The sequence below is a fragment of the Loxodonta africana genome, chromosome X, assembly GCF_030014295.1.
Source record: "Loxodonta africana isolate mLoxAfr1 chromosome X, mLoxAfr1.hap2, whole genome shotgun sequence".
Classification (NCBI taxonomy): Eukaryota; Metazoa; Chordata; class Mammalia; order Proboscidea; family Elephantidae; genus Loxodonta; species Loxodonta africana.
The window spans coordinates 140,942,439-140,969,590 of NC_087369.1; the positions used below are offsets into that span (position 1 = coordinate 140,942,439).

At 42.4% G+C, this 27,152-nt stretch overlaps 1 protein-coding gene across 4 annotated transcripts in view; it reads right to left on the reverse strand.

Annotated features, from left to right (window-relative positions):
- The window catches only part of LOC100659932 (A-kinase anchor protein 17B), a 123,875-nt gene that overhangs the window by 9,314 nt on the left and 87,409 nt on the right, over positions 1-27,152 (reverse strand). For 3 of the 4 annotated variants that reach the window (XM_064277531.1, XM_010594668.3, XM_064277532.1), the window contains 3 exons: positions 6,054-6,196; positions 4,158-4,926; positions 487-617 (listed from right to left, as the gene is read on the reverse strand). In XM_064277531.1, coding sequence (XP_064133601.1) covers positions 487-617; positions 4,158-4,910 — 884 coding nt within the window. In that variant the 5' untranslated portion in view covers positions 4,911-4,926; positions 6,054-6,196. Of the gene's footprint in view, positions 1-486; positions 618-4,157; positions 4,927-6,053; positions 6,197-23,863; positions 23,925-27,152 lie in introns of those variants that run through there. The other variant, XM_064277533.1, reaches the window with a different exon arrangement.

A 27,152-nucleotide genomic window follows, 5' to 3' on the forward strand; every position in this document is an offset into this window, starting at 1 on the left:
GAAATAAAGATGGAAGCTCCTTAAATTCACAGAAAGAACACAGGCCAAAAATGAAAATGGTCCCAACAAATTCATGCCTTCTTGCCTATGGGTTAGTTTGATTATTGACCATTAATGGAACGGAATTTTTTCCAGACCTAAATTTTTTTTTTTTTTACAGTGGTAGGCTAGAATCTCCACTGTAAAAGTTCCTGGTGTTTTTATCATTTCTTCCCAGACATTTTCATCTAGTCCCATCATTCCTTACCACTTGTTCCTCTAACCAACATATTTTGTTTGAAGTCTGCTGTTTTCAACTGTTTTGTCACTTTGGTTTTATAACAGCACAGTTGAAAGACTGTATATTTCAATGGAGTTTTCCAGTCTGGGCCAATTCTTGCACCTACCTCAATGTTATCTATCAAGTCTAGTCATTTACCCAAAAGGATAAAGCCATAAACCAAAAGAAAAAAAAAAAAACCTCTTCATTAAAGTTGGTCTCCTTACCTTTCAGCTTCTTCCTCTTCTCTCTTCTTTTCTTTTTTCCTTTCTTCCTCCAGCTCTTGTAGTTTTAGCCTTTCCTGATTCCTCCTTCTTATAGCTCCTTCACTGAAGTGTTTGGTTGTATCAAACATAACCTGCTCCAAAACAATTCAAAGTTTCACTAGAAAAGTTTGTCAGCTGGCCAAGTGTGTCCTAGGCCAGAAGGATAAAATGAAGATGGTATATGTCATTTCAAAATCAAGCGAATTCAAAATATCTTCTCCATCCCAGTACCCATACTGCTCCGTTGCTCGTCAGCCTCCTGCTGAACAGCACTTGTGAGCTCCAGGATGTTCTCTGGCAGAATCCTTGAGAAGCTCACTTCACATACAATCACAGGCAGCTTCACAGTGCCCTTACAGGCACAGGCTCTGAGAGACCTGAGTAAATCACCCCTGGTTTGTTATAAAAATCAACTGCGTTAAAGCATTTTTTTTTAATCACCAGAGGCAAAAACAGCCTAAAAGGGGGTGGGAGGAAGCAAGATGCAAGAAGACTGACCTAATGAGACATAAGATCTGGCTATCATGATTATTAAGCTACTGTTCAAATCTTGAAATAAAGTGAACATCTGATTGAGAATTACAAATAGACTTGCTTAAAAAAAAAAAAGAAGCAGAAGTAGCTATTTAAACATGCGCGGGAATGATAAACAACAACTCTGTCATCACGGTTACCTTTGGGTGGAATGTGACCAAAGGAGGAGTACGTCAAGGGGCTGATTCTCATCTTACTGGTAATGTTTTACTTTTTAAGCTGGGCAGTTATACACAGATGGTCATTAGAGTGTTTGCCGTATCTTAGCTCTGACTGACTAGCTCATGACTTTAAAACAATATTTTAACATAAGGAGCGTGTCATATGGAGTCCCTGGGTGGTACAAATGGTTAACGCCCTTGGCTGCTAACAGAAAGGTTGCAGATTTGAGTCTACCCAGAGGCACCTCAGAAGAAAGTCCTGGCAATCTACTTCCAAAAAATCAGCCATTGAAAATCCCATGGAGCACAGCTCTACTTTGACACACACAGGGCTGCCATGAGTCAGAGTTGACTCGACAGCAACTGGCACTGTAACTGGAAACTTCACATTCACAGGAAGCTACTGAAGCTCAAAGTCCGAATTAATGCTAAAGACTGATTTAGAGAAAAGAGAGGGTTTAGCTGCATCTTTTTTTCCACTGCTGGATAAAGACTTCAAGGGGTGATGACCAAAGCATTCAGATCAATGAAGTGATATAACTGGGTAAAAAACCAAACCTGTTGTCATGGAGTCAGTTCTGACTCATGGCAATCCCATGTGACAGAGTAGAACTTCTCCATAGGATTTTCTTGGTTGTAATCATTACAGAAGCAGATCGCCAGGCCTTTCTTCCAAGGCACCTCTGGGTGGGTTTGAACCACCAATGTTAGTAGCCAAGTGCAAACTGCTTGTGTCACCTAGGGACCCCATGACTGGATAGACAGGCTGATTTTGAAAATAAAGGATCCAACTTTGTTGACATTATATTTTAGCAACTTATTTGACAGACCACCTGAAAATACAGACTGTGATCCAAAGAGTAAAGAGGGAGTAAACAGCTCTTCTTGTGGTTTCAAACTGCACAAATCCCACTCAGCAACGTGTCAAATAGAATCAGCATATGAAATAGTTCCATAGAGGTCATGAAGAATCCTTTAAAGTCTTCAAGAAGTTTCAGTCAAATATTTCACAGGTGGAATAACTAGGGCTGTAAGAGATGATCTGACCCATTCTTTGTTTCCTTCTCTCTGACTGGATTAGGACCCTTAATCACACGTAGGACACAGGCTATGTTGCTGGTGATACTGCCTGTTTTCCAAAGGCAGTATCAGTGATGGTTCTTCTATTCATTTCAACCACATTTATACAACATTTACTCTAGACAACATCCAGTGCTAAGTACTGTGGGGAATACGGACATACTCCTTTCCCTCAAGGGGCTCATAGTATAGGAGAGGAGTTCAGCCATGTATATCAATAGCTTTAATACAGTAGACAATGTGAGAAATGCTAAAGGATAAGTAGGGACAAAGTGCTTTGGGAACACAGGGAAGAACTGAAGGGGGCAGGATTTCATGAAGATGGTAGCCTTGGACAATGGATAGGATTTCACCATCTGGAGATTGGGGTAGTAGGGAGATTCCAGGAAGAGGAAATATCAGGTGTAAAGAAAGACACAGCAGAGAAAGCCTGAGAAGCATTTGGAGATTAGTCAGTAATTCCACTTAGCTGGAGACTAAGGGGTGGGAAGAGGAGGTTGGGAGGAGAAAGTTCGAAAGGTAGGTTGGGGTAAGATTGTGGAGGACCATAAGTGCCCTGCTAAGGAGTTTCGACTTTATTCTACAAGCACTGACAATCTTTCTAGCAGTGCTGTTTTCTCAACACAAGGGCTTCTGAGTTCTTAAAAATCTGTCTTTCAAGCAAAGTCTTCCCCCCTCTGCTAACCCATACCCCAGGTATCAAAACCTGAAGCCCGTATGTCTTTTCTTTAACAAGAAAAGTTCCAAATGAAGAAACCAAAGCCACGATAACCAAGATTCACATCTCAGAAACAGATAATATAAGAGCTCAAGATGGTTATTAATACCTTACTAGTTATTATGCAATAAAGATCACTCATATATTCATATTATTCCTGGGTGTAGGGACAGAATGAGAAGGAAAAAAGAACAATTGCCACAGTTTATCACCTGATCTGTGGCCCTAAGATAGTCACATGGGTTGTGACCCCAAAAGTAAAGAGGAGAGAAACTGCATGTACCCCTCTCTCTCAGCAACTTGTCAAATAGAATAAGCATATGAGATAGCTCCATAGGGGCCACGAAGAATCCTTTAGTGCCCTCAAGAAGTTGGGGCAGAGTCCCAGGTTATAACAACCATTACTTTAAAACCACAACTAGCAGCATGCCTAACTGCAGAAGAACAAGTACTCAAATCAGGATATTGTTTTTCTTCTTAAACACTTACTTACTGTCATGGATTGAATTGTGTCCCCCCAAAATATCTGTCAACTTAGCTGGGCCATGAGTCCCCGTATTGTGTGACTGTCCACCATCTGATGTGATTTCCCTATGTGTTGTAAACCCTATCACTAGGATGAAATGGAATGCATTAGTGGCAGTTACATTGATGAGATCTACAAGATTAGAGTGTCTTAAGCCAATCCCTTTTGAGCTATAAAAAGAGAAGTAAGCAGAGAGACAGAGGGACCTCATACCACCAAGAAAGCAGAGCCAGGAGCAGAGCACGTCCTTTGGACCTGAGGTTCCCACGTTGAGATGCTCCCAGACCAAGAGAAGATTGATGGGAAGGACCTTCCTCCAGAGCCAACAGAGAAAGCAAGCCTTCCCCTGGAGCTGACATTCTAACTTTGGACTTGCAGCCTACTAGACAGTGAGAGAATAAATTTCTCTTTGTTAAAGCCATCCACTTGTGGCATTTCTGTTATAGCAGCACTAGATGACTAAGACACTTACTAATGACAACCCAAATCTTTACATTACCTATAGATCAGAGCTTAGTGGGATCCAGGGAAATTTATTCTAGTAGTTCCCTTCCAGCTTTTACTCAGGACCACCTGAACAGTAAAAATAAAAGCAACTCTGGCCACTTCTTACCTTAATGTTACATGCCAGAGCTTTCCCATCATCCCCTTTAAGCATTAACTTCATTCCTCGAAGGGACTCCATGGCTTTTACAAAGTCAGTTGACTCTTGATATTGTATAAAGGCCTCGAATGTCTGCAAGCCAAAGCTAAAATTTCCAAAGCTCCCACCAGTCATTACTTCTCTGTAGGGGTCAAGCATAGGAATATCCACATTCTTGATCTTCCCAAAACTTTCAAAGACGACACGAAGAATCTCTTCACATGGCTTCTCCCCACTGGAACCTTTAGGTGCAAACCACTTACAGGGCAAGCCTTGGAAATATATAGAATCTGGGCTTTTATCATGGTCCTGCTCTTCAGTCCCATCACTCAAAGAGGTCTCCTTTGCCTTGGGGAAATGTTCCCATTCTCCCTGGGCATCTGTAGCCACTACTTTTAAGTCGGTTTTCAAACCGTTCAGCTTGATGATTTTCCCATGTAACTTTGCCTTCAGGATCTGAACCAAACTTCGGGTTTCAGCCTCACCCTCGAATCGAATGAAGTCCTTGGTACTCTTGGAGAGCCGAACTGTGGTAAACTGGTCAGGACAAATCAGGCTTTTGAGCTGATCAAGAACTTCCCAGTTAGAGAAGGGTCTCACAGGTTCTGTACTCTCTGGGAGCAACACATTGATCATCAATTTTGCTATGGGCTTGAGGTAGAGGTGCTGAGCTGCACAGAGCTCTGTTGCCTCAGAGTTATCATACACCACTGTGACCGTCATGGTGGCCTCAGGATCTCTTAGAGAGCAAAAGAGAAAAATTTGATATAAATGGAGCAAAACACAGATTTGAATTTTGAAATGGTGCTAACATTGCTGGACTTATGCCAAATTCGTAGGGAAAAAGTATACTATTGGTAGAATTAAATTAATCTCTTCCATTTGTTTTGTCTGTTTTAGAGTTTTCAAAGAGTTTCCATATACTATGCCTCAGTTTCCTCAACTGTAAAATAGAGATAGTAGGGTTTCTGGAAGGATTAAATGAGTGAATGTGTGTGAAATCCCTAGAACAGTGCCTGACACATAGGAAGTTCTCAATAAACATAAGCTATGACTATTATTATTAGCAGTAATAGTGTTACTTTATCTCATTTGATTGATGAAGCAACCTGTGCATAGGTAGTTTCATGCCTGTTTTATAGTTGGGGAAATTCAGATAGATTCAAGAAAATTAAATGACTTGTCCATACAATAAGACCCCAAGATTCCAAGCCCCCAATCAATTGTACAATTATTCTCAAATGTAAAGTCCTATAAAAACCTGCTGGAGTGGTACAGAAACAGGGCAACGGTAAAATACACGTAGCACATTCATGAACACGCACCCAACTGATAGTTCTAACCCAGGCATGTGATTTAGTATCTTTTGTCTAGGTTGTTTTCAAGTCTTACATGGAAATAAACATCTACTCCTATTCCTCCAGTCTGCTGACTTTAACTAAATTGAACTCTAAGTTCAAGTGAGGAGGGGACAACCTCTTCTACTGATGACAGTGAATTTGCCCTCTACTTTGGAACTGGGAAAACTTCAAAACATGAATGCTTACTGGCATTTCATACTAACAAACTCTTTTGAGCTGTTTCAAGGTGACTAAGATCATTAACAGTGGGAATAAGGGGTTTCTGTTCCTATTTGCTTACTTAAAATATCATTTCCCAATAATGGAGTTTTTTTCTAAAAGTGGGTTTTGTTCAGAGTATATGTCACCTAAGTTGTTAAATGTTGTTAACTTCAGATTTAGACCCAAATATGTATGGCCAGATGTTGGAAATTCTAACACAAAATTTACTACTAAATCTTGGGTAACTTTTTAGGCACAGAATTCTTTAATAGCTGTCCCTGAAGGACAACTCAAGTCAACTTACCTTCAGGAGACAAGGATTGTATAGGCTTTTTAAAAGGTTATCAAAAGCAGTATCCTTAGATATTAGGTTCCAGAAATCCTTATATGATAGCAACACTGAACTAGGATGAGAATAAATGGGTTTTCCTTCTCCAAAAATATTATCTAAATAGCAAAATAAAGAAAAAAATCCAATTAGTTTGGTGTACTGAGCAATATAAATACGAACCAACACTAAGCTCCTTTAGGAGAAAAATAAATTTGATATTCAATAATGATATACTGAACTGAACGATTTACTGCCCGTAGGTACTTATTTATACAACCTAACTTAAAGCAACATCTTTTTAAAAACAGTCCAGAAAAAAAAAATTTAAGAGATAGAGCTAGCCACTACAAAGTAATCAGGATGTCAAGTTCTCCATTTAGTCCAGTGATACTGTCTTTGTTTCAACATTTTAGAATGCATCTCTTGGGTTGATTTCAAAGCCTGGATTACATTCTTTTAATCGGCCTCGGCTGAGGTCAACTTGTAAATTCTTTTATCATAGATTTGATATTTAGAAATCACCCAAAAATATTTAGAATCATGAATGCTGGATAGAATGAACGACTATAAAGAACAAACTGGTTTTCTTAATTGACTTATTATCCTCCTTAGATGGAAATTCCAAGACAGAGTCTAATTATTTTTTTTAATAATTTTTATTGTGCTTTATGTGAAAGTTTACAAATCAAGTCAGTCTCTCACACAAAAACCCATATACTCTAATTATTTTTTAAGTGAGTGGGTACATCATTGGAATGAGAATAGAGCACTAAAAGATGACAACTTTGAAGGATGACATTCATTTGACTGTTGTGGTAGAAAGACTGCAAAAGTGACCCTGATTCTCCCCCTTTCCATGTATCCACATCCTTTGCAGTGTAGCTTTGAGATATTCCTATCATGAGCTAGAGTCTATCTTTCCCCAGCCCTTGAATCTGGTCTGGCTTTTTTACTTGCTTGGGCCAACAGAACGAGGCAGAAACAGCAGAGAGACAGTTCTAATCCTAGGTTTCAAGCACCCCCGCTCTCCCTTGGGACCTGCCCACACTACAAAAACAAACCTGGGATAGCCTGCTGGATGATGAGAGACCACATGAATAAGAGCCCACTTGTCACAGATGAGCCATCCTAGACTGGTCAGCCCCAATAAACCCACCAACTGACCACCGACACAGGAGCAAGTCCAGCCAAGATCAGCTGAAACTGGCCAGATCAGCAGAACAGCCCCACCAACCTTGGAAGAAATAATAAATGGTGGTTGCTTAATTCATTAAGTGTTGGGATGGTTTGTTACGCAACAAGGCGAACTGATACAAACATCTAAATTTTAATTAGTTTCAAGATATAAAATTCCAATTCAATCGGTTTTACAAAAACAAATGAGAATTATGAAAACCAATTTCTGGGAGAATTGAAAAAACATGGCACCTTCATATCTCGCTAGAGATCACGTAAAATTACATCTTTTTTCTAGAATAATTTGGCAAAACAAACCAAGAATCATAAAAATAGTCACCCTCTTTGATCCAGTAATTTGCTCCACAAATTTATCCTAGGGAAATAGCTTAAAATAAGAAAAAAAAATGTATGAAGCTGCTGATTGTAGTGCCATTTTAACTACAATCTTATCAAGACTAAGTATACCTTGGAAGAAAGTTCAGAGATTGTGTTATGATGTTTTTGCCAAGCAGTTTTAAAAAATTTTTTTACTGATTTAATCAAACTCTTAATAGATTCATTTTTTAATCATTTAAAATTATGATTGCTATAAATGCATCTTATTTAAAACTTCAGTTTCTTGTTCCACTTAAGATTAAATTCACAATTACTATTAAAAATCATCAACTTTTTAAAACTAAATCTATGCTTCATATGTGTCACAAACAGCTAACACTTTATGGTGATTTCTACACAGTAAAACAAGTTTCTATAATTTAGCCATGCTTTCCTGAACTGTAATAAAGATTACTGGCAAATTTGGAAAGCAGTGAGTCAAATAGTATTTTACAGTATTTGGTGCACTGTATTTCTGACATTTTTAAAAAACTGGCTATTGCTTCCGTCCTGCACTGAAGCAAAAACAAGCAGTAAATTCTATACCAGGGGTCACAACTCAGATGACTACAGCAGGCAACAAGATGGTATCAGTAAGCAAAGAATACTGGGCAGAGACTGGGGACCCAGACAGTACATGTTCAGTCTAAAAAGGGTAACTGCTACTTAGCACCAGCTGCCATGAGGGAAGGAGGTTCTAGGAAGGCCAGATACCCCTATTATTCAAGAGGAGTTGGAAACCCAACCAGAATGTTCCTTAGAAGTAGGGATGGCAAGGCTTCCACATTCTTACTCTGATCATGTCATCAACAAAGACAAAAAACTAGAAAAGGAAATCATGTTTGGTAAAGTAGAAAGTCAATGAAAACAAGGGAAACTCTCAATGAGGTGGACTGATACAACCCCTGCAACAATGGACTCAAACATACCAACAATCATGAAGACAGCACAGGACCAGACAACATTTAGTTCTGTTATACATGAAGTCACCACGAGTCGGAGCCCAGGTGACAGCAACTAACAACAATAATGTGAAATCTGAGTTTTAGATGTTGGCTATCAATTCAAAAAAATTGAAAGCACTATGCGGGCCCCATTTGGCTTGCCATTCTATGACCTCTGTTCTAGAGTCTATTTTTTCACTGGCGCCTCTCCGGTGTTAGGACTCTAAACCTTAATTATGAAGCATTCAAGCTCTTTTCTGACATTCCCAAGAGAAATTGTTTTTAAAATAAAAAACACTAGTCTCCTTTAAAATCCTCACAACTCAAAGTCCTGTTTCTCAATAACAAGAACAATAAACTGAGACATTTGTTCTTCTCCTATCTTCCCCAATTGTTCACAGGTTTTAGCTCTTAAAATTATTCGCTTATGATGAATCACTTAAGATGAAATATTTTTATCTTGAAATAATCTCCCAAAATAGACAGCTAATTTTCAAACCTTATTTTTGAAAAAATTATTGAACAATAGGTAAATGTATAGAGACCAATATTCATTGGTGGTTACCTGGGGCGGGAGGGAAGAGGAAAGGGGGAGCCATTGTTTAGGAAGCAGAGGGTGTTTATGGTGATGGAAACTTTGGCAGTGATTATGGGTGGTGTTGCATAACATGATTAATGTAATTGATACCACTAAATTGCACACCTGAAAATACTGAATTGGAATGTTGTGTTATATAATTTTTACAACAGTAAAAAAATTTTATTAAGGACCTAATGGGTACCAAGTAGAAGGTTTTTTACGTATGTTAGGTCCTCAATGCTACAGCAATGTCATTGGCAACTTCTTGCAGGTCACTGAAGATGAACTAGCACAGTGCCTGGCACATGGATGCACAGTTATTCATTCTTTTTGTGAAGCTTCTTAAGTTTTTCCTCAAGCAAAAAAACACTAACAAAAAAAAATGAAAGAAAGAAGGAGGAGGAGAGAAAGGAGAAGAGGAGGGAGGGAGGGAGCAAGGTAAGAAAGGAAGAAAGAAAGGACATAAAAGGTAGATTTGTGTCTACCATCCTCACTATCTGTGACATGGAAGAATGTCCATGATACTTTTTTGAGGAAGAAATAAAAAGCAAAAGTAAATTATAGAATAATAATGTACAATATAACCCTGTTTTGCAAAAGTAATATAATACAGGTAATATAAACGTGCACACATACACACCTGCCTCCATATATAAAATCTGGAAAGGATGTACATCAAATTGTTAAGAGTATTTCCCCTGGGAAGTGGATTGGGAGTGCAGGAGAGGAATGGGAAAAAAAAGGAAGAAAAAAGAGGAAACACACAATGATAATGACAAACTATTAAAAGGAAGCAATTGACAACTGCTGACACAAACTTGCCCAGGAAAAGGGTCAAAGCAAATTAACACAGTAACAACTCCTTTCCTGCCACCAAAGACACGACTCTATCTGCCAGACTCTATCTGCCATCGTTGTAAATGCATATAGGTGACAGAACCTATAATCAAAGTTTGTGACTGAAGCCTGGGAGATTACAATAGGGCTTTGAATAACAAAGAAGAGTTTGGCAACTTTAATGCTAGCTACTTTTTTACACCATAGGCTGCAGAATTTATTTTTTTAAAACCGCTTTATTGATTTATAATTGATATAAATAAATTCCACGTTTAAAGCGTTCATTTTGGTAAGTTTTGATATACATACTGTCATGGATTGAATTGTGTCCCCCAGAAATATCTGTCAACTTGGCTAGGTCATGACTCCTTTGTATGATTGTGTGATTGTCTACCATTTTGTCTTCTGCTGTGATTTCTCTGTGTGTTGTAAATCCTATCACTATGATGTAATACGATGGATTAGTGGCAGTTAGATTGATGAGGTCTAAAAGATTAGATAGTGTCTTAAGCCAATCTCTTTTGAGATATAAAAGGGAGAAGCGAGCAGAGAGACGTGGGAACCTCATACCCCCAAGAAAGCAGTGCCAGGAACAGAGTGCATCCTTTGGATCCAGCGTCCCTGCACCTAAGAAGCTCCTAGTCTGGGAGAAGATTGATGAGAAAGCTGACACAGAAAGCCTTCCCCTGGAGCTGACACTCTGAATTTGGACTTTTAGCCTACTTTACTGTGAAGAAATAAATTTCTCTTTGTTAAAGCCATCCACTTGTGGTATTTCTGTTATAGTAGCACTAGATGCCTTAGACAGAATTTGGTACCAACAGAGTAGGGTGCTGCTCTAACAGATACCTAAAATGCGGAAGCCATTTTGAAGCTGTGAATGGATAGAGGAGCGACAGCGGCAGAGGACCAGCACAGCAGAGAACCTGCAGTGGCAGAAAAGCAGCAGCAGCAGCAGAACCAGGAGACCAGTGCAAGATGGCACTGGAGCCGACCCACGGAGTGAGAGAGCTCAGTGCCTGTGCGCAGCAGGCTTACCGGCAGAGTGGGGTGCCTCCAGGAACTTATCGGTGGAGCTGCTGCGCTTTGGAACACTTGCCCCAGCAGGGCAGATGCAGGTGTGAGGCCCGAGGGCCAAGAGACCAAGGAACCAGGAAGCAGAAGCTGAAGAGACAAGGAACATAGGAAGCCGAGCTGCCTCAGTCTCAAAAGGTATGGCCAGGACCTCTGGGGTTTCAAAGGGTGGAGCCATGGCCTCTGATGTTTCTAAGGGTGGAGTCACCACTCAGATGGACCAGGAGAATGGTGTGTCTAAAGATGAGGGAGCAGAGTTGCCGTCCCAGTGGGCCTGGGAGGCGGAGCTGAAGCCCAAGCCAAGGGGCCTCCACTCAGAATCTGGAAAATGTGGCCAACACCTAGAGTCTAAAGGGCAGGGCCATTGTGTAAATGGTCTCAGAGGAGACAGGTATTTGCAAAGCCTTGAGGGCTAATGTAATGTGTTCTAACTGACTTGCTTGGTGCCTGTTATGCCTTCTTTCTTTCCAATTTCTCCCATTTGTAATGGAAATGTCTAGCTTGTGCCTGTTCCACTACTGTACTTTGGAAGCAGATAACTTATACTTTGCATTTCACAGATGAAGAAAAAGTTTTGGATTTTGGACTTGGAATTGAATTAAGACTTTTGTTATGATATGATGGAGTGAATATGTTTTATGTGTGGCAAGGATGTGAATTTTGGGGGCCAAAGTGTGAAATGTCATGGATTGAACTGTGTCCCCCCAAAATATCTGTCAACTTTGGCTAGGTCATAATTCCCTTGTATGATTCTCTACCATTTTGTCTTCTGCTGTGATTTCGCTGTGTGTTGTAAATCCCATCACTATGATGTAATACACTGGATTAGCAGCAGTTACAATGATGAGGTCTAAAAAATTAGATAGTGTCTTAAGCCAATCTCTTTTGAGATATAAAAGAGAGAAGCAAGCAGAGAGATACAGGAACCTCATACCACCAAGAAAGCAGTGCCAGGAACACAGGGCTTCCTTTGGACCTGGGGTTCCTGTGCAAAGAAGCTTCTAGACAGGGGGAAGACTGATGAGAAGGCCAACACAGAGAGAAAGCCTTCCCCTGGAGCTGACGCCCTGAATTTGGACTTGGCTGTGAGAAAATAAATTTCTCTTTGTTAAAGCCATCCACTTGTGGTATTTCTGTTATAGCAGCACTAGATGACTAAGACACATACCCACTGTAAAACCATTCCACAATCAAGATATTGAACATATTCATCAGCCAGAAATGTGTACTGTGCTACTTCAAATTCTCTCTCTGTCTGCTTTCCTACCCCCACCCCTAATCCAGCAACCACTGATCTAGCTGCAGAAATTTTAAGTTATAACTGATTTATTTCATAACATAGCAAAAACAGGCAGATATTTCTGGAAAATACTCATGATTACATCCAATATTAAACTTTAACAGGTTCTTTCCTCTCAGTTAAATGAAAATACTGTCTCAACAGAAAGAGCCACATGAACCAGAGACTATATCATCCCGAGACCAGAAGAATGAGATGGCGCCTGGCTACAACCCATGACTGCCCTGACAGGGAACACAACAGAGAATCCCTGAGGGAGCAGAAGAGCAGTGGGTACAGACCTCAAATTCTCATAAAAAGACCAGACTTAATGGTCTGACTGAGACTAGAAGGACCCCAAAGGTCACAGTCCCCAGACCTTCTGTTAGCCCAAGACAGAAACCATTCCCAAAGCCAACTCTTCAGACAGGAATTGGACTGGACAATGGGATAGAAAATGATACTGGTGAAGAATGAGCTTCTTGGATCAAATAGACACATGAGACTATGCGGGCAGCTTCTGTCTGGAGGGGAGATGAGAGGGTAGAGGGGTTCAGAAGCTGGTGAAATGGATACAAAAAGAGAGAGTGGAGGGAGGGAGCGGGCTGTATCATTAGGGGGAGAGTAATTGGGAGTGTGTAGCAAGGTGTATATAAGTTTTTATGTGAGAGACTGACTTAATTTGTAAACTTTCACTTAAAGCACAATAAAAATTATTAAAAAAATACTGTCTCAACTCTAAACTTGTATGTACCAATCCTTGAATCCAGTTAAATCTGTATGAGGCCCTACTTTCCTCTTGAAAATAGATCTGAAAAGATCTGTTTTCCCCCACACACGATCCTTGCTTTTAACTAAGCCAAATAAACATATCCAAAAATATAAACCAAAAACAAGTAGAAGCACTGAGATAAGTTAGTAGGCTATAACTTAAAATTGATTCTTTAGAACCACTTCACCCCCACTAGGATAGCTATTATCAGAAAAATGAAAAACAGCAAGTGTTGGTGAGGATGTGGAGAAATCAGATCCTTCATCCATTGCTGTGAGAATGTAAAGTGGTACAGCTGCTATGGAAAGTTTGGCAGCCCCTCAAAAAGTTAAACAAAAAAATTACCATATGACTCAGCAATTTCTTGCCTAGGTATATACACAAAAGAATTGAGAGCAGGAATACAAACAGAAACCTGCACACCAACGTTCATTGCAGCATTATTCACAATAGCCAAAAAGTGAAAACAACCTAACTTTCCATCAACAGAAGAACGGATAAACAAAATGTGTTACATACGTACAATGAAATATCATTCAGCCACTAACAGAAATGAAGTCCTGATACATGCTACCACATGGATGAACCTTGAAAACATCATGCTGAGTAAAATAAGTCAGACACAAAAGGACAAGTATTGTATGATTCTGCTTATATGAAATACCTAGAATAGGCAAAAATGTATAGGGGCCAAAGTTTATCAGTGGTTATCAGGGACTGGAAGGAGGGGCAAATGGGGAGTTATTGCTTAAGGGGCACTGAGTTTCTGTGTGGATGATGAAAAACATGTGGAGACAAATAGTGGTGATGGTTGAACAATATGGTGAATATAATTAATGTCACTGAGTTGTACACTTAAAAGGGGTTAAAAAGTCAAAAGTTTTGTTACATATATTTTACCACAATAAAATTTTAAAAATTGATTTTTTTGAACAACCAAATTTGCCCTATAAATTCCTTTTTAATAGGTCTGTGCTTCAATTGACAATAATGGCATAATTCATTAATAAGTTTCTCATCACCTTCATATGTATAGGTTAATTTACTCAATTAAGGTTTATTAAGAGCCTAGGATAAACCAGAGAAGCCCTGGTGGCGCACTGGTTAAACACTCAGCTGCTAACAGAAAGGTAGGCCATTGGAACCCATCAGCCACTCCTTGGAAGAAAGGTGTGGCAGTCTGCTTCCATAAAGATTTATGGCCTTGAAAACCTATGGGGCAGTGTTACTCTGTCCTATAGCGTTGCTATAAGTTGGAATAGACTCAACAGCAATGGGTTTGGTTTGGTTTCGGGTTTAGTGTAAACCAAGCCCTGATGGCAAAGAATGTCGTGATCATGACCTCCAAAAATTATTAAAAAGTTGAATTTTAATAAAGATTTTAACTATTCTCATGTTCTCTTCCACCACATCTCCAACACACACACACACACACACAACATACATCTTTCTTCTAGCCTTGTGATTAAAAGCAACGCTACTAAGATGACTTATTCTTTATAGCTTTGCAGAGGGAAATGAGAGTGCCTCTAACTTTAAAACATTAGTTATTCAATAATGTTTACACAGTGTGCATTCCAGCAATATCTTGTGTACATAGCTTTATGAAGGTATTTCACTCAACATGCTCCCCATGCCAGAACATTTCCAGTAGATTCTCAGAGGACGTGGCTACTTTCTTTAGTCATCTGGCCACCCCATCTTCTTTGCCTCTCTAAAAAAAAAATTTTTTTTTCTATCTAGTAACAAAGCTGACTGAATAACAGCAGAATAAGAGAATAGAGAAAAAGAATGGGCCTGAGATGTTCTCACAAGCCTGCAGTGCAGACTCAAGCAATTCTGCACTGTCCACACCTGAAGTCACCCCAACACCTTCCTTCTCTCACTTCAAAAAGAAGATACTAAAGAGATCCATCTTATACAGCTCCGGTTTTTTGATCAGAAATACAAACTTAAAAGTTTATGACTTGAGTCATAAAGTATCCATCCACGCATTCTCTCTTGCTCTTTCTCACTCTAACATTTGCTGTCAGAGTGCTAGCAAGGCCACTCAAATGAGGTTCACTTTTTAAAAACAGTGGAAGGAAAGACCATTTGCACAATTCGGTATCCTCTTTCGAAGTAGATCTTTGCTGCCTTTCTTTATTTTCCTCCAGGCATTTGAATATAAAAGTCAGTCATGTTGAAAACATTTAAGATGTATAAAATGATACCAACATATTTATGGAAGCCAACAGGGCAGCCACAATTTATGTGTCAGTCCAACCTAGCCAATTTCCAATTTTTTGGCTAGCGCAAAATCCCAGTAAATCTTGACCAAATAGAAATATTCCTCGGCTTTTCAGTCAAGATGCCACGGATGAACATTCATGTGTTCTGACACATCATTAACCAGAACAACATTTTAAAAATGAGGCTGACCATATGCTGTGATGTCGTATAATTTAAAAATCACATCATTAAAATGAGCGGCACTCATTGTTGCAACAGTAGGAATACAGCCAATAGATGACCTTCCAAAGGACCAAATTCCCAAATTAAGATAGTCCGAAAGAGCTTCTTGGGGCACTAGGGACTTTCTGGATAGAGAGGGGCTTTTGGAGGTCCATAGCCATTCAGCAATAATGAATTTGTGACAATGAAATATTAGAGTCCGCCGTGAGTCAGAACTGACTCGACGGCAACTAACAGCAACAGTGAAAAAAAAAATTTCTTCTACCACCACTCAAAGAAAATCTGCTCTGATAGAGTTTAGTTGGGGAGGATACTGATCTGGAAATGAAGAAACTGAATGCATGTTAGTTCATCTCTTTGTGCAACTTTTTCTTTTCCCTATGTTCAAAGATCATATTAATGCTTACTTTATGAGATAATGTTTGTGAAAGCGAAGTGTTTTGAGCGTTTCTGAGGCTGACACTAAAGAAATGACCCTGCAGAAAGGTTTGTGTTAGCCCTTACTATGCAAAGGCATTTACATAACTCCGCATGCTAGCGTGTACAGGAGCCATTCCATAATTGCAAGGAAGGGAGCTATTTTCAAAATATGCACAGACCAGTCAGCAGACCCGTTTGACCAGTCTTTTGGGTTTTTGCCCCTTTTGCAGCACCAGGAACATTTTTAGTACAGCTCACCTCTCCTCAGATACTTCTGACCCCAACTAACCCAGGAAGGCTGCTTTATACTTTGGATCAATTTACCACAAAAAACCCACTGCCGTCGAGTCGATTCCAACTCCTAGTGACCCTATAGGACAGAGTAGAACTGCCCCATAGAGTTTCCAAGGAGCATCTGGCAGATTCAAACTGCCAACCCTTTGGTTAGCAGCCATAACACTTAACCACTATGCCACCAGGGTTTCCAATTTACCACGAGGCTACTAAATTATACTCACTGCTTCTTCTTCATAATATTAAAAAAAAAAAAAAAACTATCAGGGAGGGATTTAAAGGACTATATGGCTGAGTATCTTTCTTACTTTTGCCTCACTCATTGTATAATCAGAGTATTATTTGTGGGGAATGGATATCACGAAATCACCAGTGTTTTGTTGCTGAGTTTTATCTTCATGATATAAAAATTACGAGCAGAATTCCTGCCCACAAGTCGCCACCTACAGGGGAAAAGCAACCCTCACATGGGGCTGTGCTTTGCAATACTAAACAATTTCTGAGAGTAGCAGCATTCTTTTAAAAACCCCAAGGCAAACTTATTTGAATACATGCTGGCAGAATAGGATATTACCCAATACCTTATGCTGAAACTGAGATCAAGGGAGGCAAGATTAGAGAAACCACAATTTATGTAAACTCTTCATGATGGACCACTGTGGTGTTCCTACCCAGGAACGTTCTGCCAGAGAGAAAGAGGCACAAAATCAGAAGAAGATGTAATGATTAACAAAAAAAATAAAACAACTGTAAATGTAAATTTTTCAGCATGAGCAGCATGTGAACATTATACAGTTGTACTTATATACCATCATGATCTGGTTTTTCACCTGTTTTAATAATATTGGGAGTACCTGGGTGGTGCAAATGATTAACGCACTCAGCTGCTAACCAAAAGGTTGGAGGTTCGAGTCCACCCAGAGGTGTCTCAGAAGAAAGGCCTGGTGATCTACTTCCAAAAAATCAGCCACTGAAAACCCTATAGAGCCCAGTTCTACTCTGATACACGTGGCGTCATCATGAGTCGAAGTCAACTCAACGGCAATTGCTTTTGTTTTCGTCGTAATAATAATTCCAGATATTGATATGGTCAACATAGTTCTCATTTTCCATGGCTATTGCTTATAGAGAATTGCACTGTTACTATACACTTAGTTAGCTATTCCTCCTCTTTGGGCATTTGGGTTTTCCAAGTATTATTGGAAAGAGTACTATTCTTTCCAAAAGAGGAGTACTACTGCTCTATATTACTACTATAAGAAAGAGCGCTGCTGTGAAAATCTTTGTACAGAAATTTTATAATTATTTTCTCAACGTATATCACCAGTATGGTTCATTACATATCATCAAATTGTTCCCCTGAAAGGTTAAGTCAATATATCACGCCATCAGCACTACCAACACGCCTGATTCCCCGGCAGCCCTGCTCACATTGGGTCTTTACCATTTTTATTTAGTTCTGCTACTTTTATTAGTATATAATGGCAACTTAAAGTAGCTTTAATTTGCATTTAATTTTTATGTAGGCTGAAACTTCAGCCAAGCCTTACATTGATATCCAGCTTCTTATTCAACATCTCCAGTTGAATGTTTCATTGGTATCTCAACCTGAGAAGTGTACAAATGCAGCCCCCTAAATTTCTCCACCTCAATCTCGACCCCCAACCCCAGTGTTTCCCATCTCCCTAAGTAGAATCATCCTTCACACGACTGTTCAGGCTCAAAACCTAGGAGTTATTCCTCCCTTGCCCTCAGATTCGATCCTTCAGCCAGCCTTTCTGATTCCACCTCTACAACGCATTCCAAATCCATCCACTTCTCTCCATCTTCACTGCCGTCACCCAAGTCCAAGCCACCATCATCTCTTGCCCCGATTATTGCAACAGTCTCCTAACTAGTTAGTGTCTCTTCTTCCATCCCTGCCTCCATAAAATCTCTTCTACACAGTAGCCAGAGTGATTTTGTTTTTACCTTAAGTCAGGTCATATCACTCCTCTGTTCAAAACCTTCCAGTGGCTTCTATCGTGCTTTGAATAAAAACCTTCCAGTGGTTTCTATCATGCTTTGAATAAAATCCAAACTGCTTACCCTCAAAATATAGCCCGTGCCCACCTCTTTCATCTCACATTGTACTCTTCTGCCTTTGCTCTCACCATCTCCAGTCACACTGGCCTTTCAGCTGTTCCTCAAATATATCAGGTTCACTCCTACCTCAGGGCCTTTGCATTTGTGGTTCCCCCCTGTCTGGAGAGTCCTTCCCTCCCTAATCCCCCCCCCCCCCGCCCAGATATTCTCATGCGTGGCTCCTTCTCATTTTTCAAATTTAGCTTGAATGTCACCTCCTCAAAGAAGCTTTCTCTGAACACTCTCTGAGTAGCACTGTTCCCACCCGTTACTTTTCGGCATATCACCCTGCTTTACTTTTGCTGTAACACTGAAATTATCGTGCGTATTTCTTAACCTGTTCATTATCTGCCCCCTCCCCTACTAGTCTGTAAATTCCAAGAGGGCAGGGACTGCATCTATCAGGTTCACCGTTTTCTTTTCAGTGCCTAGAACAGTGACTGGTACACAGTAAAACCAAACCAAACCCGTTGCCAACGAGTCGATCTGACACAGTAAGAACTTAATAATGTCAAATCTTACCTAAAACAGGATTTGCTCATTAACTACAGTTAAAAGGTGTTGCTTGCATATTTAAAATACCAATAATAGCTTCTAAAGGCCAATACTGAAGTATTGATGACACAGATTTGCTTGTTCTTTGGACTCCTGGAGCTATTAACATTTATTAACTCAAGCACATCTATCAAGCCCCTACTTCCTTTAAGGCATATTGGGAGTTACAGTGATGAGTTACTCTGAAAGAACTGAGTTGAGAAAGAGAAAGAGTTTAAGACAACTAGCTGAAATCCAAGGAAGAAAATGGTGAATGCCATAAGGGAGGCATAGGATACTTGAGGCCACAAACAATAGTGATGTTAACATCCTTTCACTTGGAGTGTTCAAATTCCTGGAAATATGTTTCAGTGGCTTTCAAGTGTACCAAGACTACTCCCTTTGGGGATGTTGGGACATGCACAGGGACATTTGTAGTTGTCACAATAACTGGTGTAGGGGAGGGGCACGACAGCCATTTGGTAACCAGAGGGCCAGAGATGCTAAACATCTTGCAATGCCTAGACAGACCTTCCCACCCCAAATGCCAACACAGAAATGGCTTATACCTGCCCTTCTAGAACATATGGAGTGCTCGAAGGGATTTCCAGATTAACATTTTTAAAATGCTACTTTTTAGGTAGCCATTTCTGAGTTGTTTTGTCCATCATTTTGACCTAGATTTTATATCCACCAAGTATTCAGCAGAAAGAAAATCTGAGTCCAAGTGAAAGATGAAGGATGGAGAACAGCAAGGCCCACCAGAACGTCTCTTTTGGGCCCTAGCATAGCGGGCTTCAGAACTCCAGTCTAGAAGGAAGCTGCCACCTATGGATGATGCCCAGTCCCTGGCAATCAGCTCTTCCTTCCACAATGGTGTCCACGGCATCCCTGTGGGGTAAGATCATGTACATTCCCCAGACTTTCTGGGGCCATGAAAGCTGGATGAACCTCTGAAACTACTGCCCTGAGATAATCTTTAAACCTTAAACCTTCAATCCAAAATATCCCCTGAAGTTTTCTTTAAACCAGACAATAGTTTAGCTTAATTAGCAAAGACTATCTGGCTTGAGCTTTGTGCACAAATTGACAACAGCAACTTGAAAAGATTAGATAAGAAACTTAGGGGACAGTGAGTATGTTAATGGCAGAAGAACAATTCGGAAAAGGAGGGTAAGACTGAATTGTACATGCAGAAATTGTCGAATTGGTGTACGTTCTGCTGTATATATTGTTACTGCAGCGACAAAAAAATAAGATAATTATGTTTTTGAAAAGATTATTTGCATTCCACAGAAATGGTTCTGCTGCATGTCCAACAACCCCCTGGCTACATGGTAAGACCAGTAGCTGATCATGAAGTAGACTCTTCCCAGATGGTGGCTCGTTTCCCTAGAGGAGGGGCCAGGGGCCGATAGCATCAGGTAGGTCACAGGAATGAGGGCTGGAGGCTGGGCAGGACTGCGGGGAAGTGAAGCACGCAGACCCCAGCTAAAGGAGTCTGCGCTGCAAGGCATTGCCTTCCTCAGGTAGAACCCAGACCAGATCTTCTAACATTTCAAAAGAAGCTGGAAATCCTGATTTTTATTGAGATCTTCGTTGGCCCCTAATTCAGTTGCCTTTTCAAATATTGTGCAAGCTGAAATGCACCCACCTAGGGCAGAATTTGACCCAGGGTCCCTAGTTTGCTCCTTCTGCACACTAGACCCAGGAATCTGTTTGGTCACGTGCCTCTAGTGCTCCCTAAGGGTTCAGGCAATTCAAAAACAGAAGTTAAATATGCTGACAACTGGGCAAGGTTATCAAGGAAGAGTGAAACACCCACAGGAATGTCATGGATTGAATTGTGTCCCTCCAAAAATATGCGTCAACTTGGTTAGGCCAAGATTCCCAGTATCGTGTGGTTGTCCTCCATTTTGTGATTGTAATTTTACGTTAAGAGGATTAGGGTGGGGTTGTAACACCACCCTTACTCAGGTCACCTCCCTGACCCAATGTAAAGAGGGTTTCCCTGGGGTGCGGCCTGCACCACCTTTTACCTGAAGAGATAAAAGGAAAGAGAAGCAAGCAGAGAAATGGGGACCCTATACCACCAAGAAAGCAGCACCAGGAGCAGAGCACATCCTTTCGACACAGGGTTCTTGCACCTGAGAAGCTCCTCCACCAGGGGAAGACTGAGGACAAGGAATCTTCCTCCAGAGCAGACAGAGACAGAAAGCCGTCCCCTGGAGCCAACACCCTGAATTCGGACCTCTAGCCTACTAAAAAAAAAAATTTTTTTATAATGAGAAAATAAATTTCTCTTTGTTAAAGCCATCCACTTGTGGTATTTCTGTTGTAGCAGCACTAGATGACTAAAGACAGGCTCAGCAATTTGTATTGCTTTTATCATGCTCTTCCTTACCCCACAATTCTATTTATTGCTGCACCAAGTCACAAGTTCCCTTCAAGGCCCTCTGAACTATGATCCTACCCCACCTCATCATCAGCCTTATTTTTTCATCATGCCCCTGGGTCCTTGCCCTATTCTAGCTGGGTCTTCCTCGAGTTCCTTCAAACATATGACACCCTCAGCTAAATGCCCTCTCTCCCCATTTAAATTCTACCCATCCTTCAAGGCCTTGCTAACATCCCACCTTTTTTATGAAAACTCTGTGATAGTAAAAACCAAAGTGTTTTTGAGCTCAAGATCTGGTGTCAAGCAGACTTGGGTTCAAATCCCACCTCAGCCATTTACCAACTGGGCTTGTTACCCAACCTCTCTGAGCTTCAGAAGATGATAGTAGTGCCTATCTTAAAGAATTTTTGAGAGATTAAATGAAATGATTATGATAAAGCACTTAACCCCCAGTAAGTGCTCAATTAATGGGAGCTCAAAAAAAATTTTTTTTTTCATATTAGCAGTATGGCTACTCGATTTTCACTAACCTTCCTCTTCTGTAAGTGTTCCAGCCCTGACACTGTCTCTTCTGAGCAAAGCCCTACTGGATTCCACAGTGTGCACGGTGTGTTAGTCTGCCCCACCCCCCACTTGGCTTTAAAGCTTCTTAAAGTGCCAGGAGCATACTGGATACAACATAGAACCCACAGACCCAAGTGGACACTGTAGCAGAGAGTATGACAATTAACAGCACCTTGGCTCTGAAACAACACAGCAAAAGTCCCTCTCTCCACAAAGGTAGGAATGCAGACTGGAAGATAAAATGTATCCGCTCCGAGTGGCAGAGAGATGCCTCCAAGTGTGGAACAAGTCTTTCTCTGTCTCTGTCTCTCTCTCACTCACACATGCACACACACCACCTCCACTTTCCCTAACTTCTGTACCTCACCTTGCCTTCTGATGCTGAAGATGACACATGAAGCCACTCAAAGGCCACTGTTTTGCATGAGTATATGATGGGGAACCTGAAGAAATGGGCTACACTGCAGGTAGGATTGTTGGCTGGGATTAAATGGCAAGCCTGTGACTCATCACAGGAGCCTAGATGGTGTCTGCAAGCCCTGTCTCTCTCAGTGTTACTCTGCCTCAAGTCAGCCCTACCCATCTTCTGATGTGCTTGATTTCTGGATCCCCTAAGCCCCAGAGCCAGCAGGGCTTTTCCATTTGTCATTTAACAAGTGCCAAACAAGAGCCTTAGGAAAAAAAAAAAAAAAAAGAAACCTTTGTGGAGGTTACTCCATGTGCGAGGGCTCCTCCCCCCCACACACAAAAAATTAGGGCATACAAAAATGACTACTGGAATGCCACATTCCTTAAAAACCAAACGAACAAACAAACGAAAAACCAGAACTTGAGATGTCCCAACTATAACATCCCAAAGAGTGGTTTTCTCAGCATGAAGACCGAGTCCTACCAGCTGTGCTGTACAAGTGCACACTCTAAGTATAAGGTTTCAAGTTTGATCAGAGGCAGGCTGGAAAACAGGGCAAAATGAGCATGATCTTTGAGACCTTGTTCTCAATGTAGAAAAGACACAGAAAATGACAGGCCCAAGAGTTAATCAATCCTCCCATGCTGTGACCCAACCTTCCAATACAAGTCACCCCTCAGAGTTAGCATTCAAAAGTTCACCGGAAGAGGTGGGCGCAGGTGATGAGCTTTTAAGAAAATCTCAAAAAGCAGACCAAAAGTCAAGAAGGAGCGGGTTCCCAGAACCAAGTCTAAGCGATTACCCCGTGGGGACTGCAGATTCACTTACAGCACGAGACTCTCCAACTTGCTTCTTCCCCTCCCTCCGCTGCCCAACAACCCCAGTTCAGGACCCCGCGCCCCTCAAGAATTCTGGGTAAGCCCTGCTCTCCCAGTTAAACTGGAAATGGTCTTATTCAGCCGCGCTGAAAAACAGACCAGATTTACCTCAAGTAGAGACTACAGTCTCCTGACAAGTCCCCTAAGCCAAGGACAGGGTCACCGGGAGGCCAGGGCGGGGGGAACCGTGCTAATGATTAATTGGACGCGCAGCAGCCACAGCAGTGAGGAAGTCAACCGCCCGGGGCCCTTGGCGTGAGGATCAAGCACGAAAGGGCACCTCCAGTTCCCATTAGTAGGATGTCACCGCCAGCATACCCCAGGGGAATGCTTCGAGTGACCTCCGCCCGGAGCAGCTTCCAGTGAGTCCTCGAGCGGGTGACAGAGCGCCCCCTAGTGTGGCGTCAGGCCCGAAGGAGGCGTGTGGGGTCCAGGGTGAAAGGAGAGGACCTGGGAAGAGTCGAGGCGCATCTCTGGAAAACCTGATTCTGCTGGGGCTGACGGGGCGACCCGGGTCTACAGCGCATCCGCTCCCCAATGCCACCGAGGGAGCCGCGTGCCCCTCTGCGAGGCACCCACAGCTTCCGTAGGCCGGGGCGGGCAGCCCGCCGGTCGAGACGCAGCGGGACGTGGCTGCCTTCTCTGAGGGCAGAACGGAGGGCATTTACCGGGAGCCGAAGGCACCGTGGCGTCCCCACTCCAGGCTCCCCCCGCTGAGGTAGCGGAGATGCTGCCGCCGCCGCCGCCGCCGCCGCCTCCTCCTCCTCCTCAGCCGCCGCCGCCGCCTCCCTACAGCAGCCGCAGTCCTAACCCTCAGAGCTCCCTGTCGCTCCCTGCGACTGCTGCCCGTGAGGCGAGCTGTTGAACTGCTCGCGTTGAGCACACGGGGCGCAGAAGCGTCCCCACAGCATCCAAATCGCCGACGCAGGCGCGCACCCGGGCGCCCACGCCCGGTGCACCCCTGGCCTGCTGCGGCCCTGGCGAGCTCGCCGCGGCGGCCTTCGGGATCCTGGCTCGGGCTCCTGCTCACCCGCCCGCTCCCCGCGGTGGGCTCACGCCCGCCAATACCTCCCCCGTGGCTCCGCCCCCCTCGCTGCCATCCTTCAACTCGCCCGCAGGACCAATGGCAACAATGGGTTAGTCCCGCCCCCTGAATTTCCCCAGGGCCAATCGTCTTCTCCCGAGGAACCATTCAAATAACCCCGCCCCTCGCGTGCGCCAGAGCCCCGCCAAAGTTTTTCTGGCTGTTGTGGTCCTTCTTGACGATTCCAAGGCTCTGCCCCCTGACGAAGTTACAATGATTTAAAGACTGCAACTTACCTGATCTACCGACCTTCGTAGTACCTACTTCCGTTGGATGTTGTTGTTTTGTGCCATCGAGTGTATTCTAGTGACCTCAGGGGAGAGAGTAGAACTGCCCCATAGGGTTTCCTAGGCTGAATAATGAAGACTGAAGAATTGACGCCTTTGAATTATGGTGTTGGAGAAGAATATTGAATATACAATGGACTGCCAGAAGAACGAATAAATCTGTCTTGGGAGAAGTACAGCCACAATGCTCCTTAGAAGCAAGGATGGCGAGACTAAGTGTCGCATACTTTGGACATGTTATCAGGAGGGACCAGTCCCTGGAGAAGGACATCACTCTTGGTAAAGTAAAGGGTCAGCGAAGAAGAGGAAGACCCTCAGTGAGATGGATTGACAGTGGCTGCAGCAATGGGCTCAAACATAGCAACGATTGTGAGGTTGGCGCAGGACAGGACAGTGTTTCGTTGTTGTACTTGGGGTCCCTATGAGGCAGAATCTAACATGAACAACAATCTTTACAGGAGCAGATTACCAGGTCTTTCTCCTGAGGAGCTCCTGGGTGGGTTTGAACTGCCGACTTTTCTGTTAGCAACCAAGCACTTAACCTTTGCACACCAGGGCTCTTTTACTTTGCATAAATAGGTATTAAAAGGCCAAGGAGAGAGGTACAGTTGTCCCTCTCATCCCTGAGGCCAGACTGCTAAGAAATGCTCTCCCCCCCACCTCCAGCCAGAACATAGACATCACAGGGTCAGCAAGAACTTCCGAGGTCATCAACTGACTCTATCCATGCACTGGTTATTCGAGTCCCCTGTATAGGGTCCCTAAATAGGCTGAGTAGGCTAAGGCAATTTCCAGCAACAGGGACTCACTGACTCCTCTAAACGACCCTTAGGTCTCTACCTCTTGGCTTGAGGCTGAATGAAATCTGCCCCCTGGTAACTTCTGCCCCCTCGAGATCACACAAAGTCAGCTTTGTCCATCGTCCCCATGGTGGTCCAATGATTTGAAGACAACTCTTCTGGCCCCGCTGTTCACCCAAGCTCTGTTCTTCCAAAGACCTGGGTTCAAGGCTCTCCTCTGAGTTTACACCATTTCTTTTATATCCTTTGAAAGTAGAAGTCAGGATCTGAGTCTATCTCTTCTCCCCACTGGGGCTCAGACCATTCTGCACAGAGCAGACCAGGGCTGTTGTGTCCCTTGTCTAGATGCTAGGCTTTTCTATTCAAGCTCCCTAAGGTGCCATTTGCTTTCTTGACTGCCATATCACAGGCTGACTCATATTGGATTTACTGTCAACTCACCCCTGGGGTTATTTCTCACTGCTGCTGCTATCACAGACCCTGTTTTCTGTTTGGAGTCCCTGGGTAGCACAAACAGTTAAGAGCTGGGCTACTAACCAAAAGGTTGGCAGTTTGAATCCACTCAGAGGCACCTCAGAAGAAAGGCCTGGCAATCTGCTTTCAAAAGGTCACAGCCTTGAAAACCCTACAGAGCATCAATGGGGTCATCACGACTTGGAATCAACTCTGCGGCAACTGATTCATTGTTTTTTGTTTTGTTTTTACTTTCTATTTGTTTAGCTGGTAAGTTTCTTGTGTGTGTGTGTGAGTGTCCACACATACACCAGGTCACCTGGCCTACCTACACCCCCTCCTCATCCATTTTACACCAGAATCCAGAATTATCTTTAAAACACAAATATAATCATGTCACCACACCCCAGCAGCAAAGCCCACTCCAGCTGCAAATCCTTCTCTAACCTCCCCCACCCCCATTGCTTTCATGATAAGATCCAAAACTCATGACAGTGCATAGGAAGCCCTTGGTGATCTGGCCTCACCTGTCCAACCTCATTTCTGGCTGTTCCACCTCTATTACAGAACACACTACACTTCGTAAACTGACCTTCCTGTTTTTTCTCAAATGAGCATGGTCTCAGACACTTCCATGCCTCTTAGACAAAGTCTGAAATAACCTTCTTCTTAAACCCTCCTGGCCTAACTTACAAAGCACTAATATATTCATTTATTGAACAAGTATGTCATGAAAACTACTATGTGTCGAGTACTGGGGGTAAAAAAAATGTGTAAGATTTGACCCCTCCATCGAGGTGCTTCAGAGTGGGGATGTAATGATCCTGTTTCCATGCATATTGCCACACAGACATCAAGGCAGCTCATTGGAATCATTGGTTTGGATTTCAGATTCCTCCAAATAACTGATGGGAGAGGAGAAACTGAGACAGGGATTTTCTCCCTTGCTGAGTATCATTAAATAATATTCAAACCCATTCCATTAAGGTTGGCAGTTTGAAGGCCAGAGGTCATGACCGTTTTCCTTCATGTTTTGTTGTTGTTGTTGGGTGTCACCAAGTCCATTCCAACTCATAGCGACCCCATGCGACAGAGTAGAACTGCCCCATAGGGTTTCCTAGGTTGTAATCTGGACAGAAGCAGGTTGCCAGGTTTTTCTTCCGCAGAGCTGCTAAGTGGGTTTGAAACGCCAACCTTTCAGTTAACCAACTGAGCAACTCACCATCCTTCATGTTGACTTTAAAAAAGAGAAAACCAACTTTTTAAAGTGTACCATGTATGCGGGAGTATGTGCTTATTAGTGAGTGTGTTGGATTCTTTTTCCCTTTTAGTT